The following is a 20,613-nucleotide window of genomic DNA, read 5'->3' as shown; positions in this document are numbered from 1 at the left end:
TTGTCCCCGGGTGTCTGTCATTTCTTATGGTAGTCCTCATCTTGAAGCAGATATTCTTCTGTCCTCCTGTTCTGCATTATCTGATACTTTCTACTCTTATTTTTTATCCCATTTTATTATGTCAGTCTATCAGTTTATTATTTATGACATTTATTATGTCAGGCTATCCAGTTTTGCAGGCAATGATATTCCAGTCTTCTTCAGTATTGATGATGTCTTCATATTTTGAGTCGTCACAGTTTGTTGGTAGGGTCTCAGTTCCAATGCCTCTCTAAATAAAGTTCCATCCCCAAACTGCTGTTGCCTTCTCAGAGGATCAATCTCCATTTACATGGTAATTTTCTTTCTACTTTTTCTATTATATTCAATTTAGTTTATTTCTATGTCAGATTATGGGATCTACTATATTTTCTTGGACTAAAAATATACTTTATTAATAACGGATTGTAGTATGAGCTACTTCTAGTAAGCTTGTATTGCATTCTTTTCAGTTCTCATTCATCTTTGTATTTCCATTGTTTTTAGACTGGTTTCTTGAAGGAACAAAGCTTTGCATGGTCACGGTGTCTCTCATTCTCGGTTCTCTCATTCTAATTCCCTTCCCATTGCAACATTTGAACTTACTGGCCAATTTCAAGCAACTTTGACAAAGGGCTAGATATCTTGAAAATACTGAGTTCCCAAAAAAAAAGACAAAAAAACCACACCAAAATGAAAATAAGTGATGAAGGGAATAGGAAATTTAAACCAGATTAGTACATCTACTGAAGAGAAAAGCTTCCAACTAAAGTTTGGAGAACAGAGTTAGTATAAAGAAGAGGACAGGGCAGAAATGCTGCAGCTGCAGGAACAGCTTTCGCTAGAGCTAATGCTTTCTTAGATGCTGGAGAATCCACTCATGAGAAACAAATCTGGAGGTAAGGAGTCCTTGTTTTGCCTTGTGCCCTGTGGAATAGCCAGCCTAAGACGAAGTTGTACAGCTTCCAAATGTCAGCAAAGCACTTTTACCAGCACTTGCTTCTGTCTGTAATTGTGAATAGCATGTGCCCCTAAGACATTCCTACGTGGAAGAGCCAAAGGGACTTGAATCTGACTGTAACCTGCAGTTGCCAGTGTTCTCTGAAGTGACAGAGTATCTCTTGCCAGATGCTGATGGGTTAAAAACCGTGTCCTGAAAAGGGGTGAATCCAAGGCAGTTCTTTGCACATCTGGGATTCCTAATGGCTGTAATTCCCCCTTTTTTCTCTGTATCCTCTTCCACTTGGAAGCAGTGGATGCTTTGCTTTGTATGTAAGACTGATAAATTAAGTGAAGCAGGGACTTGGCTCTGCTTAGCGGAGGGATGAACTAAGCAGTCTCTTGAGTCCCTTCCTGCCATATTATCAGAAACTTTGCTGTTGTGATTAGGACAGTGGTAGGCTGTGAGGTGAATAGAAAAGATCATTTATCACTGAGCAGTGCTGTGGTGACTCAATAGTCAGATGAACTATACAGAGGAAAAGTGCTAGCCTGGCTACTGGGGTGTTTTGGCAACATTAGTGATTATTTAAATACGCTGGACTCTAGACAGCTATGTAAGTTACTTTTTTTTTGGGGGGGGGGACATGCTTGTAATTCATAGCCAACATCAGTTAGAAATGTGGACTTCATTTTCTTAAATCTCAGAACATTTAGGTCATGACTGCCTCAATTAAAAAAATCAAAATATCTCCCCCTTTGCATTTCCTTGTGTGGAGACCTGTCAGAGGGAAAGCTGAAAGGATGTCTTAAGCAACCTGAATAAACCTACCACACCTTGGTGATTATTTTTTTTTCTAAAATGCAGCATGCCAGCTAAGCTCCTGCTCTCCAAATGTCTCTCTTACATCTTTGTATCCTCATGCCTTGTCTTCATGGGTAATAAAAGCATGCAGATTTAGGCCCTTTTGTAACTATGTCATGAAGAACTAATCTGACTGCAGAACATGTGAGGTTATAGGGTGCTTGGCACTCGCTAGCAACTTACAAACAAATTTATTGTATAATACTGCCTTTGCCTATAAGGATGAAGTAAGCTAACTGGTGAGAGGCCCAGTCTTTTCTGGTGCTTGTGTGTAGCTGAACATGCCCAGATGAGTTAGTCACGAGTATACCCAGCCTTCAGTCTTGCACGTTGGCAAGTTGAGGTGTGACTCTGCTCTGTTGCTAATCGGATGCTGCTGCCAAAAATCACAGTTTTGAGCTCGATGGGAGCAGTGCTAAGCGCTCGTTTTGACTCCTTAGTTGAGAGCTCAGCCAAGTATTGAAGGTTATGTAGCCAAAACTGCAAAAATAAAAATTAATTTGAACTGAACGATGAGTTTGAAAATGGAAATCTGAAGGAGGAGAGCTTTCAGAACTTGAACATGAAAATATTTCTGTGAAACTAGCCTAGCAACAACTGAGAAGCTATATACAAATTCATGTACTCTTGACATTATTAAGGAACTTTTGGTTTAAAGATGATATTTAAAAATATTTCGTTTGTGTCATAGAACTGTTCTTGTAAAGATAATCTGCAAATATTTTGAAATGTTTTTAATAAGATGTTAGGACAGAATCTGTATAGTTTGTTTTTTTAATACTCCTCTGTGGTTTGAATTTTATACTTGACTGTTTTATGTGATTGCTATTTGTATTTGTAATAGAATGTATATGTAATCTAAGTATTAGTTCCATAGGATATTTTGGGATTAATAAAATATGGATGTATGGCACAAGTGGGATCATACTTCATGTTAGACTGAAGTTTTTTGGTAGTAACAACAGAGCACAAGAGGATCATGTTCATTTGGGACTACTGGAAAGTCATTTAAAAATATATCATGTATTGTACTAATTTAATTCTCTCCTTTAAAACTTCTTGGATAAAGCTTTTTTGTTGTAAGAGTTGAAAAAGAACAAGGAAATGGAAGTGATTTGTGTATATATTTGTGCTTTCACAGCTAATCTTGCAAATGTGTGAGAGAAGGGTTGGTGACAATGGTTCTCTTTTGTTGTGGAAAGAGATGAAAATATGAGCTTATTTTGGCTTTTTTTTTCTCTTCTTCATGTTGTACAAGCTGAAGTGCAGAATAGGGCTGTGCTCTCCCTGTAAAGTGTTACTGGGCTAACCAGAGCATATTCCCATGCACAGTCTGTCTGCTTCAGTTGATCTTTGTATCAGACCCCAAGCAAGAGCCATGGGAGTTTACCACTTAATGCTTTGTAGGATCATAAACCAAGCTACTTGGTTTCTTTCTTGTATAAATACAGTGATTTAGTATTTGCCTTTCCAGCCATCCAGAGGAGGAGTGCTTTAAATTAAACAAGCAAACATATTTTCATTGAAATGCTCAGTCTTTCATTTAAATGTCATGAAAACGTGTCCATGTTTGGGACTGATTCTCTATTTCTGATCTAATTCAGGCAATGTAAAACATAAATGAGATCTGACCCACAGGTACTGATGGATTCTTGAAGTCTGTCAGACTTTGGGAGTAGCCTAAACTGCTTCGTATCGAGAACCTTTAGACCAAAAAAGAAAATCAGCTGAAGAAGAACGAGTGATGGCTGATAAGCTGGGGCCTTTTTGCAATGTTTTAAACAAAGGATGTTTTTAGTGTGCTGGAGTCTAAAGTTAGTCACTGTGCATCGCAGTGGAACTGGTAAAGCTTGAAAGAAACCAGTATCAGAAATCTAGGAGTCTGACAGATATTCATTGTCCAAAATACGTTGGACATACACATACAGACTCACTGGAGCACTGAACTGTAGGTCTGAGGCTTTAGGAAGCATCCAGCTCCTGTGCAGGTGCTGAGTAGCTTTCCACATGCTAGTGTTGGTTGTTGAATTCCCAATGAACCTGCAATGACTGTATATGAGGCCTTTTGCCTGCTTAGTTGAAGCAAAATATAGTGACTGAGGCATAACCTTTTCTTGTTCATAATGTTTGTGTATTTTTATTGCATTTTTTGTATAAACCTTAAAAGCTATTTTTGTTTCTCATTTGGTTTAAGGCAGTCCTCTTCTATACTGAAAGAAGAAATCCAGGTGAAGAAAAAACATGCCTTTGTTTAGTAAATCGCACAAAAATCCTGCTGAGATTGTGAAAATTCTGAAAGAAAACATGGCCATATTGGAAAAACAAGAAAAAAAAAACAGACAAGGTATGAGGTAATGTTGTAGATGACTGATAAGGGTTTTATGCTGGGGGAACTGCAGAATAAAGGGAATGAAATTGTGTTCGCTCACTGCCCTGATTCTGCAAGCACTTCCACGTGTAAGTAGCTTTATGTTTGAACAGTTCTACTGAAATCAGTGAGCTTTTGCAGAAGTAGAGGACAACAGATCTGGGGGTCAAAAAGAAAACGTTAAGATCCAGGAGCCTTATCCAAAAAGATCTACTACTTTGAATAGCAAGGCATCTAACAAAATAGCATGGAGGACTATTTGGAAATTATTATACAATTAATTGGTCTAGCAGGGTAACGAATGAGACTGCCAAATAATGTATAGGTACCCCCAGAGCAAAGCTTACTTCTGATGAGCATTGTTCACGTAAAGCATCAAACCCATATGTATGAGGTCTCACTGTATCAGTCCTTTTCAGTCTTCTCTGTGAGTGCTTCCTAAATGTGCACTGCTTCTTTGTATTCTAACTATAGTGCTAGATTTTTGCTAATATTACTGCTGTCATTTAATTCTGTGATACAGACCTGAGTTACTTTTACTACTCTACTACTTAATGACCAGTTAAGAAGGCACATCCAACTATAGAAAATGATTTTAATTAATAACAAACTACTTTTGGGTTAGAACTGAGTGACAGTGAAGCAGAAGTAGCTGACAAATTACATTAGCACGGTTCTTATGCAGCTGATGTTTGTGTTTGCATGTTGTCCGTCTCCCACCTTGTGCAGGAGTTTGTATTAGAATGAGCCAAATCTACAAGGTAAGCACAGTTGCCTTTGCATCCAAAGCGAAATTCTCTGGAAACTTTTAGGTTCAAAGCAAGTAGCTCGGAGCGTGTTAATTATGTAACATGAGTCACGTGGATTTCAGTGAGGCCTCTGGTATTTGATGTCTCATGCTGAAGTACCTTCGGTTAACTGAAAAAGCACAAAGAGAATTTGACTCTGAACTAAAACTTAAATAAATAAATAAATCGGCAGCATCTGTCCTCCCCTTCTGAATTCATTCTTCAGAACCTGATTAAAGACGACATTCAAAGCAGAAGCTCTAGACTCAGGTTTCTTTTTGATTTGCTTTGCAGTATGAATTCTCTGAATTGTGGTTTTGAGCTGGGTTTTGATGGTGATTTTTTTTTGGGGGGGGGGATGTTAGTGACAAAGTATGAGAAATTCAGACTTAGAGATTGGAGAACTCAGTGTAATTTTTTCATTAAACTCATAACAGCTGGTGTGTGTTTTCCTCACAAAGTGAAAGATATGGGAGGTTTCCCCTAGCTGTTTAGGATGGAGACAGCTTGTGAATTTACTAATGATGCTTATTCTACATTTGATTGAATGGGATGCAAACAGGCCATTTAAAATATCTAAAAATCCTAATCTGGCAGACTCTCCTGAACTGTGAATTCCGTGAATTGTGTTCATCTGAACGATCCTGTATAATTAACACTTTAGCAGCCAGCTTAATTGACAAGTCCATGCTGTCTTTGAGGGAAGCATTCTGCTTTCCTTGCACAGCCCACTTGTCTCACCTACTGGTTGTGCCTGGCTGGCATTTGTGTGGCCATGAGAGGGGTCAGGATCAGGGAAATGTTCAGCCTGGTGACTCTGTCCATGTCCCCCCTGCCACACATACATCACTTTTCTCTGGGTTGACAGAAAAGGAGGTTAGTTTTTCCATATTCTCTGACATAGTTTATTATTATTGTATGGAGGCTGGTACCATCATAAATGGGATAAATGTGAGTGACTGGGGGAGAGGAAGGAGGGGGGACAAGGCAGTCACTTCAGCTTCGAGACAAAGTCAAGAAAGCAGCCCTATTTTGGATGGCGTTTACACATATGCTTACATGGCTTGTTGAATCAGGACCTTGCGCTCTGATTCAGAGGATGCACAAAGGGCCTTTCTCCCTTTGCAGGAGAAGATCAGAGGTTCATCTGTAATGCTACCATTCATCTGAAGCATTGCAATGAGCTGCTCTGAAATACATCCTACTTGATAATGAAGGTAGCCTGATTAATGGTCCTGAGTTCAGGAGGGTAAATCATAAGGAAATATCTTCAGTACTGTGACAACGATAAATTTAAAAAAATGTTAGGGAAAATAATTCTTGCTAAAACAGTCACTATAATGTCTGTTACTAGACATACAGGGTTTGTGGGCTCAGTAGACTTGTGTTTGAATATTGGTTGGATTTTGAATTGGAGAAGATGGTGGTGGCACCTTCAATGGTGCACATTTTCAAAATTTACTCACTCAGACTATACTAATAGACAACGTTGTTTTGTCCTAAGTATGATTATAGAAATTTTAATGAAAACAAGAGCAAAGAAAAAGTATAGTACTGCACTCTGTTCTCTGCAGAGACTTGTAAGATGTTGAAATTTCTCTCTGATTTATGTTCCAAAGGGAGAGTCTTAAACTTTGATAAAAGGACCCAGAGTTCTGTCTCCTTCCTGCAAGTTCTACAGACCCTCGATATCTAAAAGCTGCCCAAGGGTTTTTGGACCCTGTGGGCCTATGAACAAAGAAGTTTTGGGGATCAGGGCTCTCCCATTTTTTCTGATTTCTGAGAAAACTGGAGAGGTGCCATTGTGCCTCATCATAAAATTGAGGTTCCCAGGACTTGTAGGAATGCCACTCCACAGCATCCCTGACGTTGCTTGCTTGCAAAACTGCTTCCAACTAGAACTTGCCTCAGATACTTAAACAAGATGTATCCTGTGACAGTTCAGTTGTTATTGTAGTACAGCAAATGTGGCATGTAGGCTGAGACAGCTAAAAGCTGCTAATAAACTTAGAGCTGACAGAGAAGAGCAGCAAGGCCTAAGTAACTGCAAGCCTGGAGGAGAACTTCCCCATTCCCTTTCTTGGGCTGAGAATCTTAAGCATGAGGTGAAAATGCCATGGGCTGGGGCCGTACAAGGCTGACAGTTCAAATAAAGCCTCATGCAACTTTCAGCAGGAGCCATCTGTGCTCCAGAGGGGCTATTTTTAAATAATGCAGAAATGATCATTCCTCCCAAGCTATGCAGTGCTCAGGTAGAAGGAGCCTGTCAGCAAATTCGTGAAGACTTTTTGAGTAATGGGAAGAGGGGCAAAGATACAACTTGATAGACAGGGTGAAAGGAAGCTACTTGTAAGTGTAAAGGCAATTGTACGCCTTTTCCAAGATACATTTCCACATATACACATAATATACAGAAGTTTGCCCTCTTTCTTAATGATGCTTATTGTTAGTCACAGATAGGGCCCATTCAGACTTTGACTGACCTATTGACTGGACTAGCATCTGTCTCCTTAGGTAAGGATTGAATTTGACCCAGTTCTTCCACATATTTTTTTAATCCATTAATGTGTGCAGTGTTGCCATAATGCTCTTTAAACATTCCCAACTGAAAAGTAGGCCAAGTTGGAATGTTCATTCCTTACTTTTTATTTTATGGGTGTTTTATTTTCGTTTGCTTGCATGTGTGTTTAAAGCTTTGCCATTTTCTAGGCTGCATTCTGAAAGCTGACAGCACAGGTTGAGAAGTGCTACCATGCGTGGTTCCTCTTGCCGTGAAGTGCTCTAGCACCTTATTTTTTCTTTAATTTTTTAATAGCATCTACTTTATAGAAGGTATTGCAGCAATGGAAAAGCAAGTGTAACAATTACAGGATTAAGTAGGCTAAAACAGCTGAAAAGCATACTAAGGCCTTCCTTGTCAAGCATCCTCCTTTTCCAACATCTGCAATAAATGAGGTGTTCCTGTGACATGTGCAGTTGCTGACATCACGTTCAGACTTCGATGCAGTGAAGAACAATTAATTATATGTTATTGTAGAATTCTATAAATCTCATGAAAAGTTAATCTCACTCACGTAGAACCAAACTTGTTAGTATTTAATGAGAAATATCCATTCTGGAATTAACTAGAAAAGCAAGGAAATATTGAACAACCTAGGAAAGGAAGCCTTCAGGGTTTAGACCCTGTACATCTTCCCACTTTCTGGCACAGACTGCTGTATCAGAGGATGTGCGTAAATAGGGAGCACGGAAGAGAAACCCTGATACCAGCACAGTGGACAGCAGATTTGTTGAGCCTGAGGAAAGAGAACCTATTATATGCTGGTCATAGTAGTTAATATATTACTGTGAATGCTATCGTGTATTTTATTGATGGATGTTGTAAAATGACATTAATGGAGCGCATGGTTGACCCACCTCACAAAAAAGGGGGGTGACATCTCATCTCCTTGGAGCCTCGTGTTCAGCCACAGAGTCTGGTCAGTGTAAAGCCCTTCAGGTTGCACACAATATGTCCCCGAGGCATGTCCCTGAAAACATCACGCTCTCGCTGCTAACCAAACACGCTGGGGTGCGGCACCCCTGACTCAGTGCCATCTGTGGTGCCTACAGGTTTGGTAACATTTTCTGAACCCACGCTTCAGCAAAAGCCTTCCAAGTGTCACATGCTTTTAATTCAGAATAGGAAGCGGATCTGGGGCTGGTTGAAACTTGGCTTAGGCTTCTATGTGCTTGACCCTAAGCTGTCTAGGCTTGGCCTAGTTGTCCTGAAAGATTTGCAGTTTTTGGTAGCTGGTTCAAGCCTTGGGTTTGTCATGGACCCTAAAACCCAATGAGTTAGAGCTCATCCAAGGCTCCACATTGAGTGTTTTTCTGACAGGCAGAGCCACAGACTGCAGCATCTTTAATTGGTATTCAGAAACATAGTGAAGCTAGATGTAAAATAACTCAAAGCATCTAGTTTCTTCCCCTTTCACTTACATTTTTCTAATAAGACTGCCTGTTCAGGTCAGTGTAACCTGACCTCCATTTCATCTCCATGTACTGTAACACATTCACTACTCTTCAGAAGGGTCAGGAGAGCAGCACTTTAATACAGCTACAGTTAAGAGTCTTTAAAATTTCCATAACATTTTTTTTTATCAATAAATCCTGCTTTCTTATGTAGCACCAGTGAAGCCATTACCAGAGCATTTTCATCTTCTTCCTGCACTGATAGAGCAATGGGGAAGCTGTGTGTAAGATGAGGTGCATGCAGAGGACAGGATGTGCATTTGCATGGAAGAGCGATTGGATGACTATCACAAATGCTAATACCTGTGGACTCGATTCTGCAGCTGCCAAAGTCAGTTGCAAAATTGCCTTTGACTTCTTTGCTGTACACTGAAACAAAGAGAATAAGATAAGGGCTTGGCGCCCCTTCCTTCTAACTCTGCACAAAATTCACATGCCCTGGGACTTTGTGGAATGTTTTGTGTTTCAGCCTCCCCATTCTGCCAAGGCCTGTTATTGCTCTTAGAGGTGGTGGGAGAAACTCCAGATACTATCAGACGCTAGTGCTGAGAGCTTAAAGTTTGTCTCTTCCGGTTTCTTTTTCATTTCTAAGCACCTTACAACCTTTAGTTCTGCCTTAAGTGCAGGATTAACAATGGGAAAGGAATTTATGTCCAGGTGGGGCGACCCTATCTCTTTCATGCAATCATATTGCCTCTTAGAACTTTAATTATTGTGTCTGCTGTACTAGGTTGTCCTTGCCAGCCTCCTTGAGTAATAGGCCGTAATATTTTGCTAAATGTCAGAATTCAGCTTCCTGATCCAAAACATTCTGCTGAAGTCCACAGTTTGTTCCTGTATATCCTTTTAGCATGAAATTGTATCAAGAGTAAGTCAGTTGGGATGTTCCTGAAGACATCAAATTCAAACTCTGCTAATGGATATTCTCAGGAGTCCTTACACTTGCATTTAGAGAGAACTGTGTTGGCATTATTAAGAAGAAAAATTGGTTTGATTCACACAGTGAGAATGTTTATAAACAGAACTATAAGCTAAAGGAGACGAAAGCAAACCTAGGAGCTTTATGCTTTTGGTTCGAATGTATGGCATGGGATACTGGAAACTCACTGAATCACACATTGGAGTATTTTGCATCACACTGGCAGCTGTCTCTGTTACTGTGTGCTGCTTTATAAGATAGCAACTGTTTAGAAAGGCATTTTTGCCCTGGAAATATGCTAAGTATATAAATAGAAGCAGTAAGATCCTATTTGCCAGGTTCTTACGGTCAATTGAGAATTTCCTCATCTCTTGTGCAGATGCCAAATATCAGCCATTCTGTATTTTTCTAATGTATATTTAGTATCTGAATTTGAAAAGAGAAAAAGTTCATGTGGTCTTTTTTTTTTCCTTGCTATTATGGTTGGTCATTAATGTTACGTTGAGTCCCTATAAGAATAGGCTATTCTGACCTGTAACATATGTACATATGTGTGAAACCTCAGGTGACACAGGTAACACAGCAGGTAACGCAGAAACAACCCACTGAAAGCCTTGAAAGTTGCATTTCAGGTAGAGGAGCAGCTCAGACTGTTGATTAATTCAAGGCCTGATACTTTTTCCACTTACGGTTTTGTATTCTTCCTTGAAGGGGAATAAAAAGATGCAGTGAATCTACATTCACAGAAGGGTTTGGGTTGGAAGGGACCTCAAAGATCACACAGTTCCAACCCCCTGCCGTGGGCAGGGACACCTCCCACCAGACCAGGTTGCCCAAAGCCCCATCCAGCCTGGCCTTGAACGCCTCCAGGGATGGGGCATCCACAGCTTCTCTGGGCAACCTGTGCCAGTGCCTCACCACCCTCATAGTAAAGGATTTATTCTAAATATCTAATCTAAACCCTACCCTCTTTTAGTTTAAAGCCATAATTCCTTGTCCTATCACTCCACCCCATGACAAAGAGTCCCTCCCCAGTTTTCCTGTAGAGCTCCCTTTAGGTACTGGAAGGCCGCTGTAAGGTCTCCCCGGAGCCTTCTCTTCTCCAGGCTGAACAACCCCAACTCCCTCAGCCTGTGTTCATAGGAGAGGTGCTCCAGCCCTCTGGTCGTCTTCGTGGTGCTCCTCTGGACTTGCTCTAATGCTTCTATGTACTTCTTGTGCTGGGGGCCTCAGAGCTGAAAGCAGCACTCCAGGTGGGGTCTCACGAGCAGACTAGAGGGGGACAATCACCTCCCTCACCCTGCTGGCCATGCTGCTTTTGGTGCAGCCCAGGATATGGTTGGTTTCTGGGCTGCAAGCACACATTGCATAATGGGAGATCTGTCTGCCTCTTTGACAAGCATAACAGATCTGGATCACAAATGTGTAATAGGGCATGTTTAGGATAAATGTGAAATTGGTGTAAGTAGCGAAGAAAAAGGAAAGGGCAAGGTTTGTAAGCAGAGGTAACTTCTATTAACCCCGTTGGAAGGGCTAGAAATTAGAGTTGTTAAAGTTAGGGACTTGTTAAAGTATTGCTGTGATGTGCTTTGGGTTGTTTCAAAAACTGCCTTTGTGAAGTTTTTGTGTCTGAAGCAGAAGACCTGCTTTGTTTATTTGCTATATCACACACAGGCAGTTACAGATAAGACAGCTTACCCTTTGAGTATGGAAAATCCAAAATTAACGTGATTGCAGAAATAAAAATTCAGCTTTCTGCATGAACAACAGATAAGACTTTTGTTTTAACCTTCCACGCTACCCTTTAAAATCTCCCTGGAAGATTTTACAAGAACAGAAAAATTTTAAGACCTGTAGGATTTCTTCATAATCCCTTAATGAAAAACACAAGGCGCTCCTTATTGCAGTGTCTTGTATAACTGTAAAATATAGAGAAAAATGTAACTTTTCAGGCAGCGTTCCCAGCTTTTCCAAGCCTGCTAAATTGCTATCCTAAGAACGTTGTAACGCACTTTGGCTTTCCTGCAGAGATCACTCCAAAAGAATAGGTAAAACTAAGAAATAGTCTTCTAGATCTGGCAAAGCAAGTTAGACTGAAGAACCCAGTATTAGTTCTGTGGGAAAGGAAAATTGAGATGTTTCATAACACTGGAGTGCTGAAATATTTAATTATAGGCATAGTAGCATTACCCATTCTGAAATAAAGAGTGAACCTCTGCAACAAAGTCAGCTGGTCTTCAGACTTCTGTTAAGCTGCAGATAGGAGAGAGAGTCTTGAGATCTTGAAGAAAGGAGAGGAAGAATTTTTTTTCCACGTAGAATTTCAGGGAATCATTTCTTCATGTGCTTCTTTCTTTATGTTATGATCCTGTTAAGTCAACAACGACAAGGCTTTGTTCTACAAGGGAAGCAAGCTTAAGACCAAGCATCTTCAACACTTAAGTTTCCAGCTCTCACTGCTGAAGCTGTTGATAGGTTTGGAAAGACACATTAATGCTGACAAAACCCCAACTTTATCAACAGGAGAGGCTAAGCATGTTTATAATTGAACTTAGAGAATTAATGTATGCTTATCTATTCTGTCAGTTCTCCATCTCTAAGGCTATTACACATTAGCCCAGTAAGGTTAGTAGGCTGATCGAAGCAAGAACTGTTATGTTTCAACATTTGCACAAAACATTTGATTTCCAAATGAACTCTCAAACTTCCTGTGAGTTGCTGGTCACAGAAAACTATGCTCTGTTTAAAAAAAAACAAACAAACAAACAAAAAAAACTTGTTAGTCCTGTGTTGGGCCAAAGTAGAGAAGAAATGGCCATTGCTGGAAAACTTGCCTTCATTGCGCAGGTCGGTACAGGTTGTGCTCTCCTTCATTTCCTTTACGTAGCTATTGCAAATCAGTATTGTAACTCACTCACGACTTACCCATGTACCCACACTGAATTTTACAATGTTCTGGAGTGGCACTGGATCCTCCCAAGTTTGGATGTTATGAACTGAGATGCCAGTAGTGCTCGCATGGCAGAAATGAAGACTTAGAAGCCTGTGATTTGTTTTAGGAGATCGAGATCATGATGCTTGTGCAGTGACAGCAACACAAATGTTAAATTGATGTGTATGGTGGGAATCAGCTTGCGTTTAATTTTTTGCTTTGTTGTCCCTGTCTGCAATTTACTTGTCCAAAGTTCAGCATATGCCACTTTTGACACTTGCATGTAATGTGTATATAAGCTCTTCTACTTAGGACTATGTGTTCAGTTGTCTCACTCTCTTTCCTATGTTCTCACACCAGCATCTCTAAAATATAATGTAATAAATTCAGTCACGACGTAAAGGACTCATGCCTAGAGAAGCATGGTCTAATAGTTCTGAAAAAATGTGCTTAGTTGCAAGGATGAGGAAAATGGCTAAAGTGTTTACAAGGTTCATGAAACCCTTTCTTTTGCTCTGTGACTTCTGCTGAAGTGACAGTTGCAGCACTTGATTATTGTTGCTGTTGCCACTGATGTAAGGTAAATTGTGGTACAGAAGTCATAGTAGACTTCAGAGTTTCTATCAAATCTCTCTTTTTGTCACAAAAATTATGTTTGTGACATCGCTGGGAGGAAGAGTGTCTTGCTGAGGGTTTTGCTGTTTAGTGGTTTTTGCAAATTTTCTTAAAGAGGGTCGGAACCAGTCTGGTTTCTTATGAGAAGTTCTGTAGCTATGTTTCTGTTGTCTTTTTTGTTCGATGTATTTGAGTGAATATATTTGGCTTTGTTGTTTCTTTTGGACAGATCTGGGATCTTTGGATCTTGGAATGACTTTTTCTTCAGAGTCTTGAGCAAGTTTCCATCCCAGACACAGTGCTTATCTACTTAGGGTATTATTCAAAAAAAATAGTAAGATTAAGTGGAAATGTCAAAGTGGAGACTGGAAGTGGCTGTTAATTCACAAATCTATGCTTGGGACTATGATTTTTCTACAGGTAGATTATAAGGGATAGAGGTAGAAGAGCAGTCCTTAGATTTGACCAGGAATAGCTTTTGGTAGAGGCTTGAATGTCAAACCACAGAATATCCAGAGGATATAAAGAAGGAGGAAGTTAAATATGAAATGTAAATTGCATGTACAAAAGCAAAGAAGGTGAGAGGATGGGTTGGCAGATTGATTAGAGTAACACAGCTCCATTTGGGCCCTGTTGTGCCCGTCAACGCTACAATGTTCTGTCGTTTCTTTCTCCTTCAGCACTTTACTTTTTGGCCTCATTTTGAGAACAAAACAAAAAGCAGAGTATTGCAGGCTTTTTCTACACATCAGAAAGGACTACTTCTACTTTAAAGGAGAGGTATTAATTTTTTTACCCACAGAATGCCAGAGATATTCACACCCTACCAAGAAGAATGGGTGAAAAGCCAAAAACGTATGGGTTTTCCTTTGATATGAAAATATTTGCACAGCTCTTATAAAGATTTAGAGCTTTAGTTTACAAGATAGCACCCCCATTGTTAATCCCATCTGTACTCTGTGGGATATCTCTAGTGACATACCACTAACGTTTGTGATAAAAATAGGCTCTTCTACTGAACTGCATTAAGGAACAAAAAGACTTCTGCTGTGGTTAAAGTTACGGCATAGTCATACTCATTTACGTGCCACTCATGCTGGCCTATCTAAACTAGAAAACTCTGAATAGGTACAGACAGACTGGGGGAGATGCTTTTTATGCTGTCCAAAATGGATGCTTGAATCATCCAGGTAGATGTGATGTGAAGGTGGCTTTTTTTCAGTTTATACTAATATGAGTAAAATCCGTGATGTAAGTCAATATTGAAGTGTTCGGAGATCAGCAGCATTTGAGAGATGTCTCTCCTGAGCACTGTGGGGTTGTTTTATGCAGATTGATGTGGTGACATTTGAAAGCATGACATTTTCCCTTTCAGTTTATGTGAGAGACGTATTGAAATTATCGATCTGGCTTTGAACATCCATTAATGTCCAATTAGCTTTTACAAATGACTGCGGTTTTGTATTTCTTTTTTTTTCTCTGTTTATTGTTTTATATTTTTTTTTCCTGCTTAGCTAATGAAACACTCATTTCAAGTAAGTGTTTTACAATATAAATGTAAAATGCTGCCTTAGCTTTGGAAACTTTCACCATCTTTGCTTTCAAACCTCTCCTTTACTTGCTTACCACGCCCTGCCAAAAAAAAATCCAACCGGCCTTATATATGCGCTAGCTGCTGGTCATGCTTGTATTAAATATACCCTGACCCAGAAAGAGCTATAGCCTGCACAGCCCAATGGCTACAGCAGGTAGGATTTAAAGCAAACAAACGCTCACAAATCAAGCCTTTGCTCCAAGGAGCCTTTATTTATACATAATGGGAAGGAGGAGGCTGTGAGGACAGAGCTATCTCGTTGAGGCCAACGGTTGTTTCCCCTTTGAAACCGGGATGTTGTAATTCATATCTCGTTGAAACCTGCTGACTGCCACAAACACCAAGCTATTACCTGTTTTTATGCTTTTCTCTTTCATTTTTTTCTTTGTAAGCTTTCTGCTCCAAGTATTTCATAGGGCAGTTCTTGATTTGTTTTCTACATTAGGTATTTGAAATTTTGCATTGAATTAGTATACGCTAGGTGAGAGTAAAAGATGAAAGACTTGGTTTGTTGGGAGGCTGCTGTAGAGCTTTACTGAAAGCAAGTTAAGTTGTTAAATAATTTCCCAACCTGAACCTGAAGTGCCAGTGCACTCTTCAGATAAATCCCTTGCTGAAGACACTGACTATGTGATGAGGAGAAACAGGTGGTGGCAACGCAAGGCTGGCAGGGTTACGGGGGATTATTTGGGTTGTATGTAAGGAGTCAGGACAGGCCATCAGCAAGCAGTTCTGGATGGGGGCAATGCAGCCTCCGGGTGCCCCCATTTTGTGCCTCTCGGCCCACAAGTCTTGAGGGAGCCCACTGCAGGAGTGGTGGTGGAGCTGCTGCCTGCTTCTGTGGGGGAGCACTCATAAAGGATCTTCATGACATGGGTTGGTAACTGTATTTCTGACCCTATTTCATGCCCATGATCTGGAAGTGATGGCATACTGTGTTTAATTTGAATATATCTGTGTGTTAGTGTAAGGCCTGCAGGATCTGGTGTGGGCATTGCAGCCTCAGCGATTGCAATAGAGTATTAAAGAGTTGTGATCATCACAGGTGCAGTTAGAAGCTTTTGTTTTGAAATGTTCATCTTTCTAAATTTAATAAAATTTGGTTTTCTTTCTTTCTTTGCGAAACCAAACCAAACCTTTGTCTGTTGGTCAACAGGCATCAGAGGAAGTGTCAAAATCCCTGCAAGCAATGAAGGAAATTCTTTGTGGGACCACAGACAAGGAGCCACCTACAGAAGTAGTGGCTCAGCTGGCACAAGAATTGTACAACAGTGGCCTTCTAGTGACGCTTATTGCCAACCTGCAGCTGATAGATTTTGAGGTAGGTCAATGTACATAAACCTATTTCCCTGGTCTCAGTGTTGTCTGTGATAGCCGTGTTTTTCTGAAGCCTAATAATTTTATTGCACTTGGAACATGGTTGCACCATTTCTCACACACTGAAGAAGTTAGTTGTAGGTTGTTCAGTATACTGACAGTTGTGATCATATACTAGAAGTATATGCAGTGCATCTGATTTAACTTTTTTTTTCTTATAAGCAAGAAAGAAATATTACTATGCGAATCCAAACAAGATAGGAAATGATGCTGAGAATACTGTTTATGACCTTGCAAGCTGCGGTGATTAACCTCTTACTTTGGGATGCTGCAACAAGAGTCAACCACTGTCTCTGAAGTGTGTCTGATTTAGAAGGGTTTCAGTGACATGGAGTGAAAATAATTGTAAGCATGGGGAAGTCTCATATGAAAAAGACTGAAAAAATTAAGGTGGTTTAGTTGAGAGGAAAAGAGTAGAAAAAGGTGTTGAAAACTGCCAGCAGGTGGCAAGGTAAATTGGATTGCCCCCACTTATTTTTTTTTTTTGAATAAAGAAGAAAAGAATATATATATATATATATATATATATATATATATTATTTTTTTCCCAGCAGAAAATAAATAAATATTATGTAATTATATAGTCCATGGAACTCATGGCCAGTTCTGTTGTTAAAGCTAAGAACTTAGTAGAATTAAGATAACTGAACTTCCATATAATGAAGGAGAAGAAGAGTTTTAGTAAAAACAGATTACAGCAATTAAAAATAAATATAAACCCTTTTAATTGACCTTTAGCTGCTATGGACAGGGAAGAAACTTCATCACTGCCAGGACATTACAGTATTTCTGTGGTCCAAGGTCAGCTGGGATACTGGCCTCCAAGGGCTTTTGTGCATTTTCTATGGTTTGCTGGCACTGATGAATTGTCAGAAGTGTCTGAGTATCTCCCAGCAGATAGAAATCCCTGGTTCCCCGGAAATAAACCTCTTCCACTGAGGTCTGAAGCCAGGGCAGTACCCAGTGTGTAGGGCAGGGTTGCTTTTGAATTTAAAAAGCAGCTCCTTGGAGAGATCACCTGATGCTTTCAGAGTCACCTTTTGTGATATTTACTTTCTTGTGTAAGAGTTATCCCATTATTGAAGTCACTTGTTGTTACTTCATTTCTCCTTCCATTTTGAAAATGAATGAAAAGGAGGAACGATGGGAGATTTATGTTTGCCTTTGCCTCCTCTTCCTCCTGTTCCCAGTAAAGCCAGCATTCAAGGGACTGCTTGATTTTCTATTAGTTGTTGAAATGTTGTTAGTGAAGTTCTCTCATTCTTAAGGTCTTGAGTTCAGGAGGGTTTTTATGCTTATATTTCTTCAGATCTTTTCAATTGTCATCTCCCCCCAGTAACTGTTAAATGCCTTAAGTACAAAAAAATCCATACAAAAACATAACCTGAAAAAATCATACATGTATTTTATATTTATATATTTTTAAAGAAAATAAGAGGGAGGAAAGAGAAGATACTGTTAGCAAATACACCACAGGAGGGAAACTACTGGATTTTTTCAGTTGCCTGACAATCTGTATTGCTTTGTCAGACAAAAAATAATCTGTTATTAAAAAAAAATCCTAAATAGCTTTTATTGAAAAACAGACTTTTCTACGATAAAACCTTCTCAATCATTTATCAAAATTGTTCAACATACTCCGGTAAACCAGTAGAAATGAAATATCATTGAAAAAGAGGGTAGGAAGAGAATATGCTGCCTTGTCATCATATTCCCATAGACATTTTTAGTTTATCAACTTTTCTGCTTATTTTGTTATATTGTCCACAGTTGATATTTAGGTTTCTTCATTAAACAAGCAATGTAATCACTTTTTAACATGCAAGTTAGGTTTTTGATCTGTATGTCATGGTAGAAATCAAAATAACCAATACCTGAAAATCTGATTTCTGAAGGAGATAATATTTATGTAAATTACTTCATTTTGTCCTGACTCCCTTTCTCCTCCTTACTACCCCTCGCCATCCCAAAAACTGTTGAACCTGCTGGCCACTTTGAACTTAATTTTTGCGTAGTTGAACTAACCTTTGAAGACACGATTTCAAAGACTTCATGAAACTTGATGGCTGTTTAGAAGAGAGAGACGGGAGCTAATGCCCCCACTTAGAAAAAGGCAGAAGCACAGACTGAAGTCCTGCCTGTCTCATTTGTATTTCATCTGCCAGTATGCTTTACAGCACATGTGGCAGGGGTACATGTGTGTGTATAGATGACATTGTCATGTTCTTCTATCTCTCTACCACACATCTGTAAAAAACAAGTTTATTGCCTCTGCCACTCAAGAAACAATATAATTTTAGTTAGGCATTGGAACGGGTTGCCCAGGGAGGTGGTGGAGTCACCGTCCTTGGGGTTGTTCAAGGAAAGGTTGGACATGGTGCTTAGGGACATGATTTAGTGGGTGACACTGGTGGTAGGGGGTTGGTTGGACCAGATGGTCTTGGAGGTCTTTTCCAACCTTGATGATTCTTTGGTTCTATATAATTTTGCTGATAATACTGTTAAGAAGCACTAAAGTTGGGTTTGTGCAGGAGCCCAGAATCAAGAACAGACTGGATAGATTTTTGCAAATTTAGAACATGAAATTTATTGTTGAACTTTGAAGAGTTGAGGCAAAGGTGCATTCCAAAGAAGTCTATTAAACAAAAAAAACAACAAACCACAAACAAACAGAGATGTTACTAACTGCATGTAAGCCTAATGGTTCACAAGCTGTAAAGCCCATAAAAAAGGCAGTAAATAGCCACAAGCCCAGGACTGGCAACATTGGACGATTCCTCTCACTTTACCTTGAGATAGAAGCTAAACTGCAGTATAGGTATTATGCAATTTGTTATTCATGTGATGGCATCTTCTGAGGTTTTTCTTTGTTTGTTTGTTCTTTTCTAGCTATTGTGCTCTCCATGCTGCCTTATCTTGTGCTTCAGTTGTCATATGTATTTCATTTTAAGGCAAACTCTAATTGCAGATCCAAGTGAGAAGCATTGCAAAAGTATTCCTACAATTTTAATGGATGTCTGATGGTGAGGGAAGTCTGCCTTGGTTTCCTTCTATCTGCCTCTGTTTTCCTGAGAAGAACTCAGAGAGACCAGTTTCTTTCCTGATCGCTGGTCTCTGGAAAATATGGTGCTATGGGATATAATGCTGTAGTACACCTAGTATTAAGTAACTAGTATAAAATTTGGCATAGCAGAAAGAATCATTCAATTTGGGGACATTTTTATCTCTCCCCTTTCGACAGCTCGTCTCTTTCTGGATTGCTTTCATTTTGGAGTAACTGCTGAAGCCGCTGGGGATCACAGGATTCCAGACATATGTTATGGGTGTTGTAAAGATAGGGAGAATGGGGCATCTTTATAAAGAATTAACTTAATTAAGAGAATGTCCAGAGGTCAAAAGTGCTGCAGACAAAGGCAGGTGGATTGGCCTGGACTGATTTGATCCTCATATTTAATTCCCCGAGTCCCTGAGTCCCCAGGCCAGCTGGGTTGGAACGAGTAGGAAAGCAGAATATTTTGTGTTTCTCAGCAGTGATTTATTTGCAGAGGTGAAACCAGGGAATTTCTCTCTGTGTGAAACTGTCTGCGCCTTGGCTTAGAACATTCAATAATTTCTTCGCCAAGGAGTGTTTGTCCTCTCAAGACAGATCAATGAGCATGTCGAGATTATAAGCAACCTTTTGCTTGAGCTCGCCCTGTGCATAGTGACCTGCTGTTTACTTAGTGCCTTGGTTACTGGCCATTAGTGTGGCAGTCTCTCCCCTCTATTAATTGCACCCATCAATTTGTCTCCTGCGGCCAGGGGAGAAAGCGGTGGGGAGGAAGAGGACTTACAAAGCAAGATGCATTGGCAAGCTCTGTAGCTGAATAGAGCATAATCTGGAAGGGCCTTCCGAAAAGTTATCTGCACGGGGAAGTATGAAAAGACAAAAGATGATTGTACAGATGTGTGTAGGGCTAGATGGAGGAGAAATTTAGGACAAAGTTAAGGATCCTTCCCGTATTACTTGTGACTGAAGCTGGGACACGTATGTGACACAGCAATTATTTCATTCTTCATAATGAAATAAGGGGTACAGTTTTAAATTTAACCCTGATTTTTCAAGATTGCAATCACATTTGCATTGATGACATCCAAATAATGAAAAGCCCTAGCTTTATAAAGCTAGGCTGTGTTTTGTTGTA

General features: G+C 39.8%; 1 protein-coding gene across 1 annotated transcript in view; it reads left to right on the top strand.

Moving 5' to 3' along the window:
- The window catches only part of CAB39L (calcium binding protein 39 like), a 46,546-nt gene that overhangs the window by 4,886 nt on the left and 21,047 nt on the right, over positions 1 to 20,613 (top strand). Inside the window, 3 exon segments of the mRNA XM_040542383.1 lie at positions 4,010 to 4,150; positions 4,152 to 4,166; positions 16,209 to 16,373. Of these exon segments, the coding sequence (XP_040398317.1) occupies positions 4,064 to 4,150; positions 4,152 to 4,166; positions 16,209 to 16,373 (267 nt within the window). The 5' untranslated portion in view covers positions 4,010 to 4,063.

Source organism: Cygnus olor, chromosome 1 (assembly GCF_009769625.2).
Source record: "Cygnus olor isolate bCygOlo1 chromosome 1, bCygOlo1.pri.v2, whole genome shotgun sequence".
Taxonomy (NCBI): Eukaryota; Metazoa; Chordata; class Aves; order Anseriformes; family Anatidae; genus Cygnus; species Cygnus olor.
The sequence above is the reverse complement of the archived record's forward strand: the minus strand, read 5'-3'. Positions and strand labels throughout refer to the sequence as shown.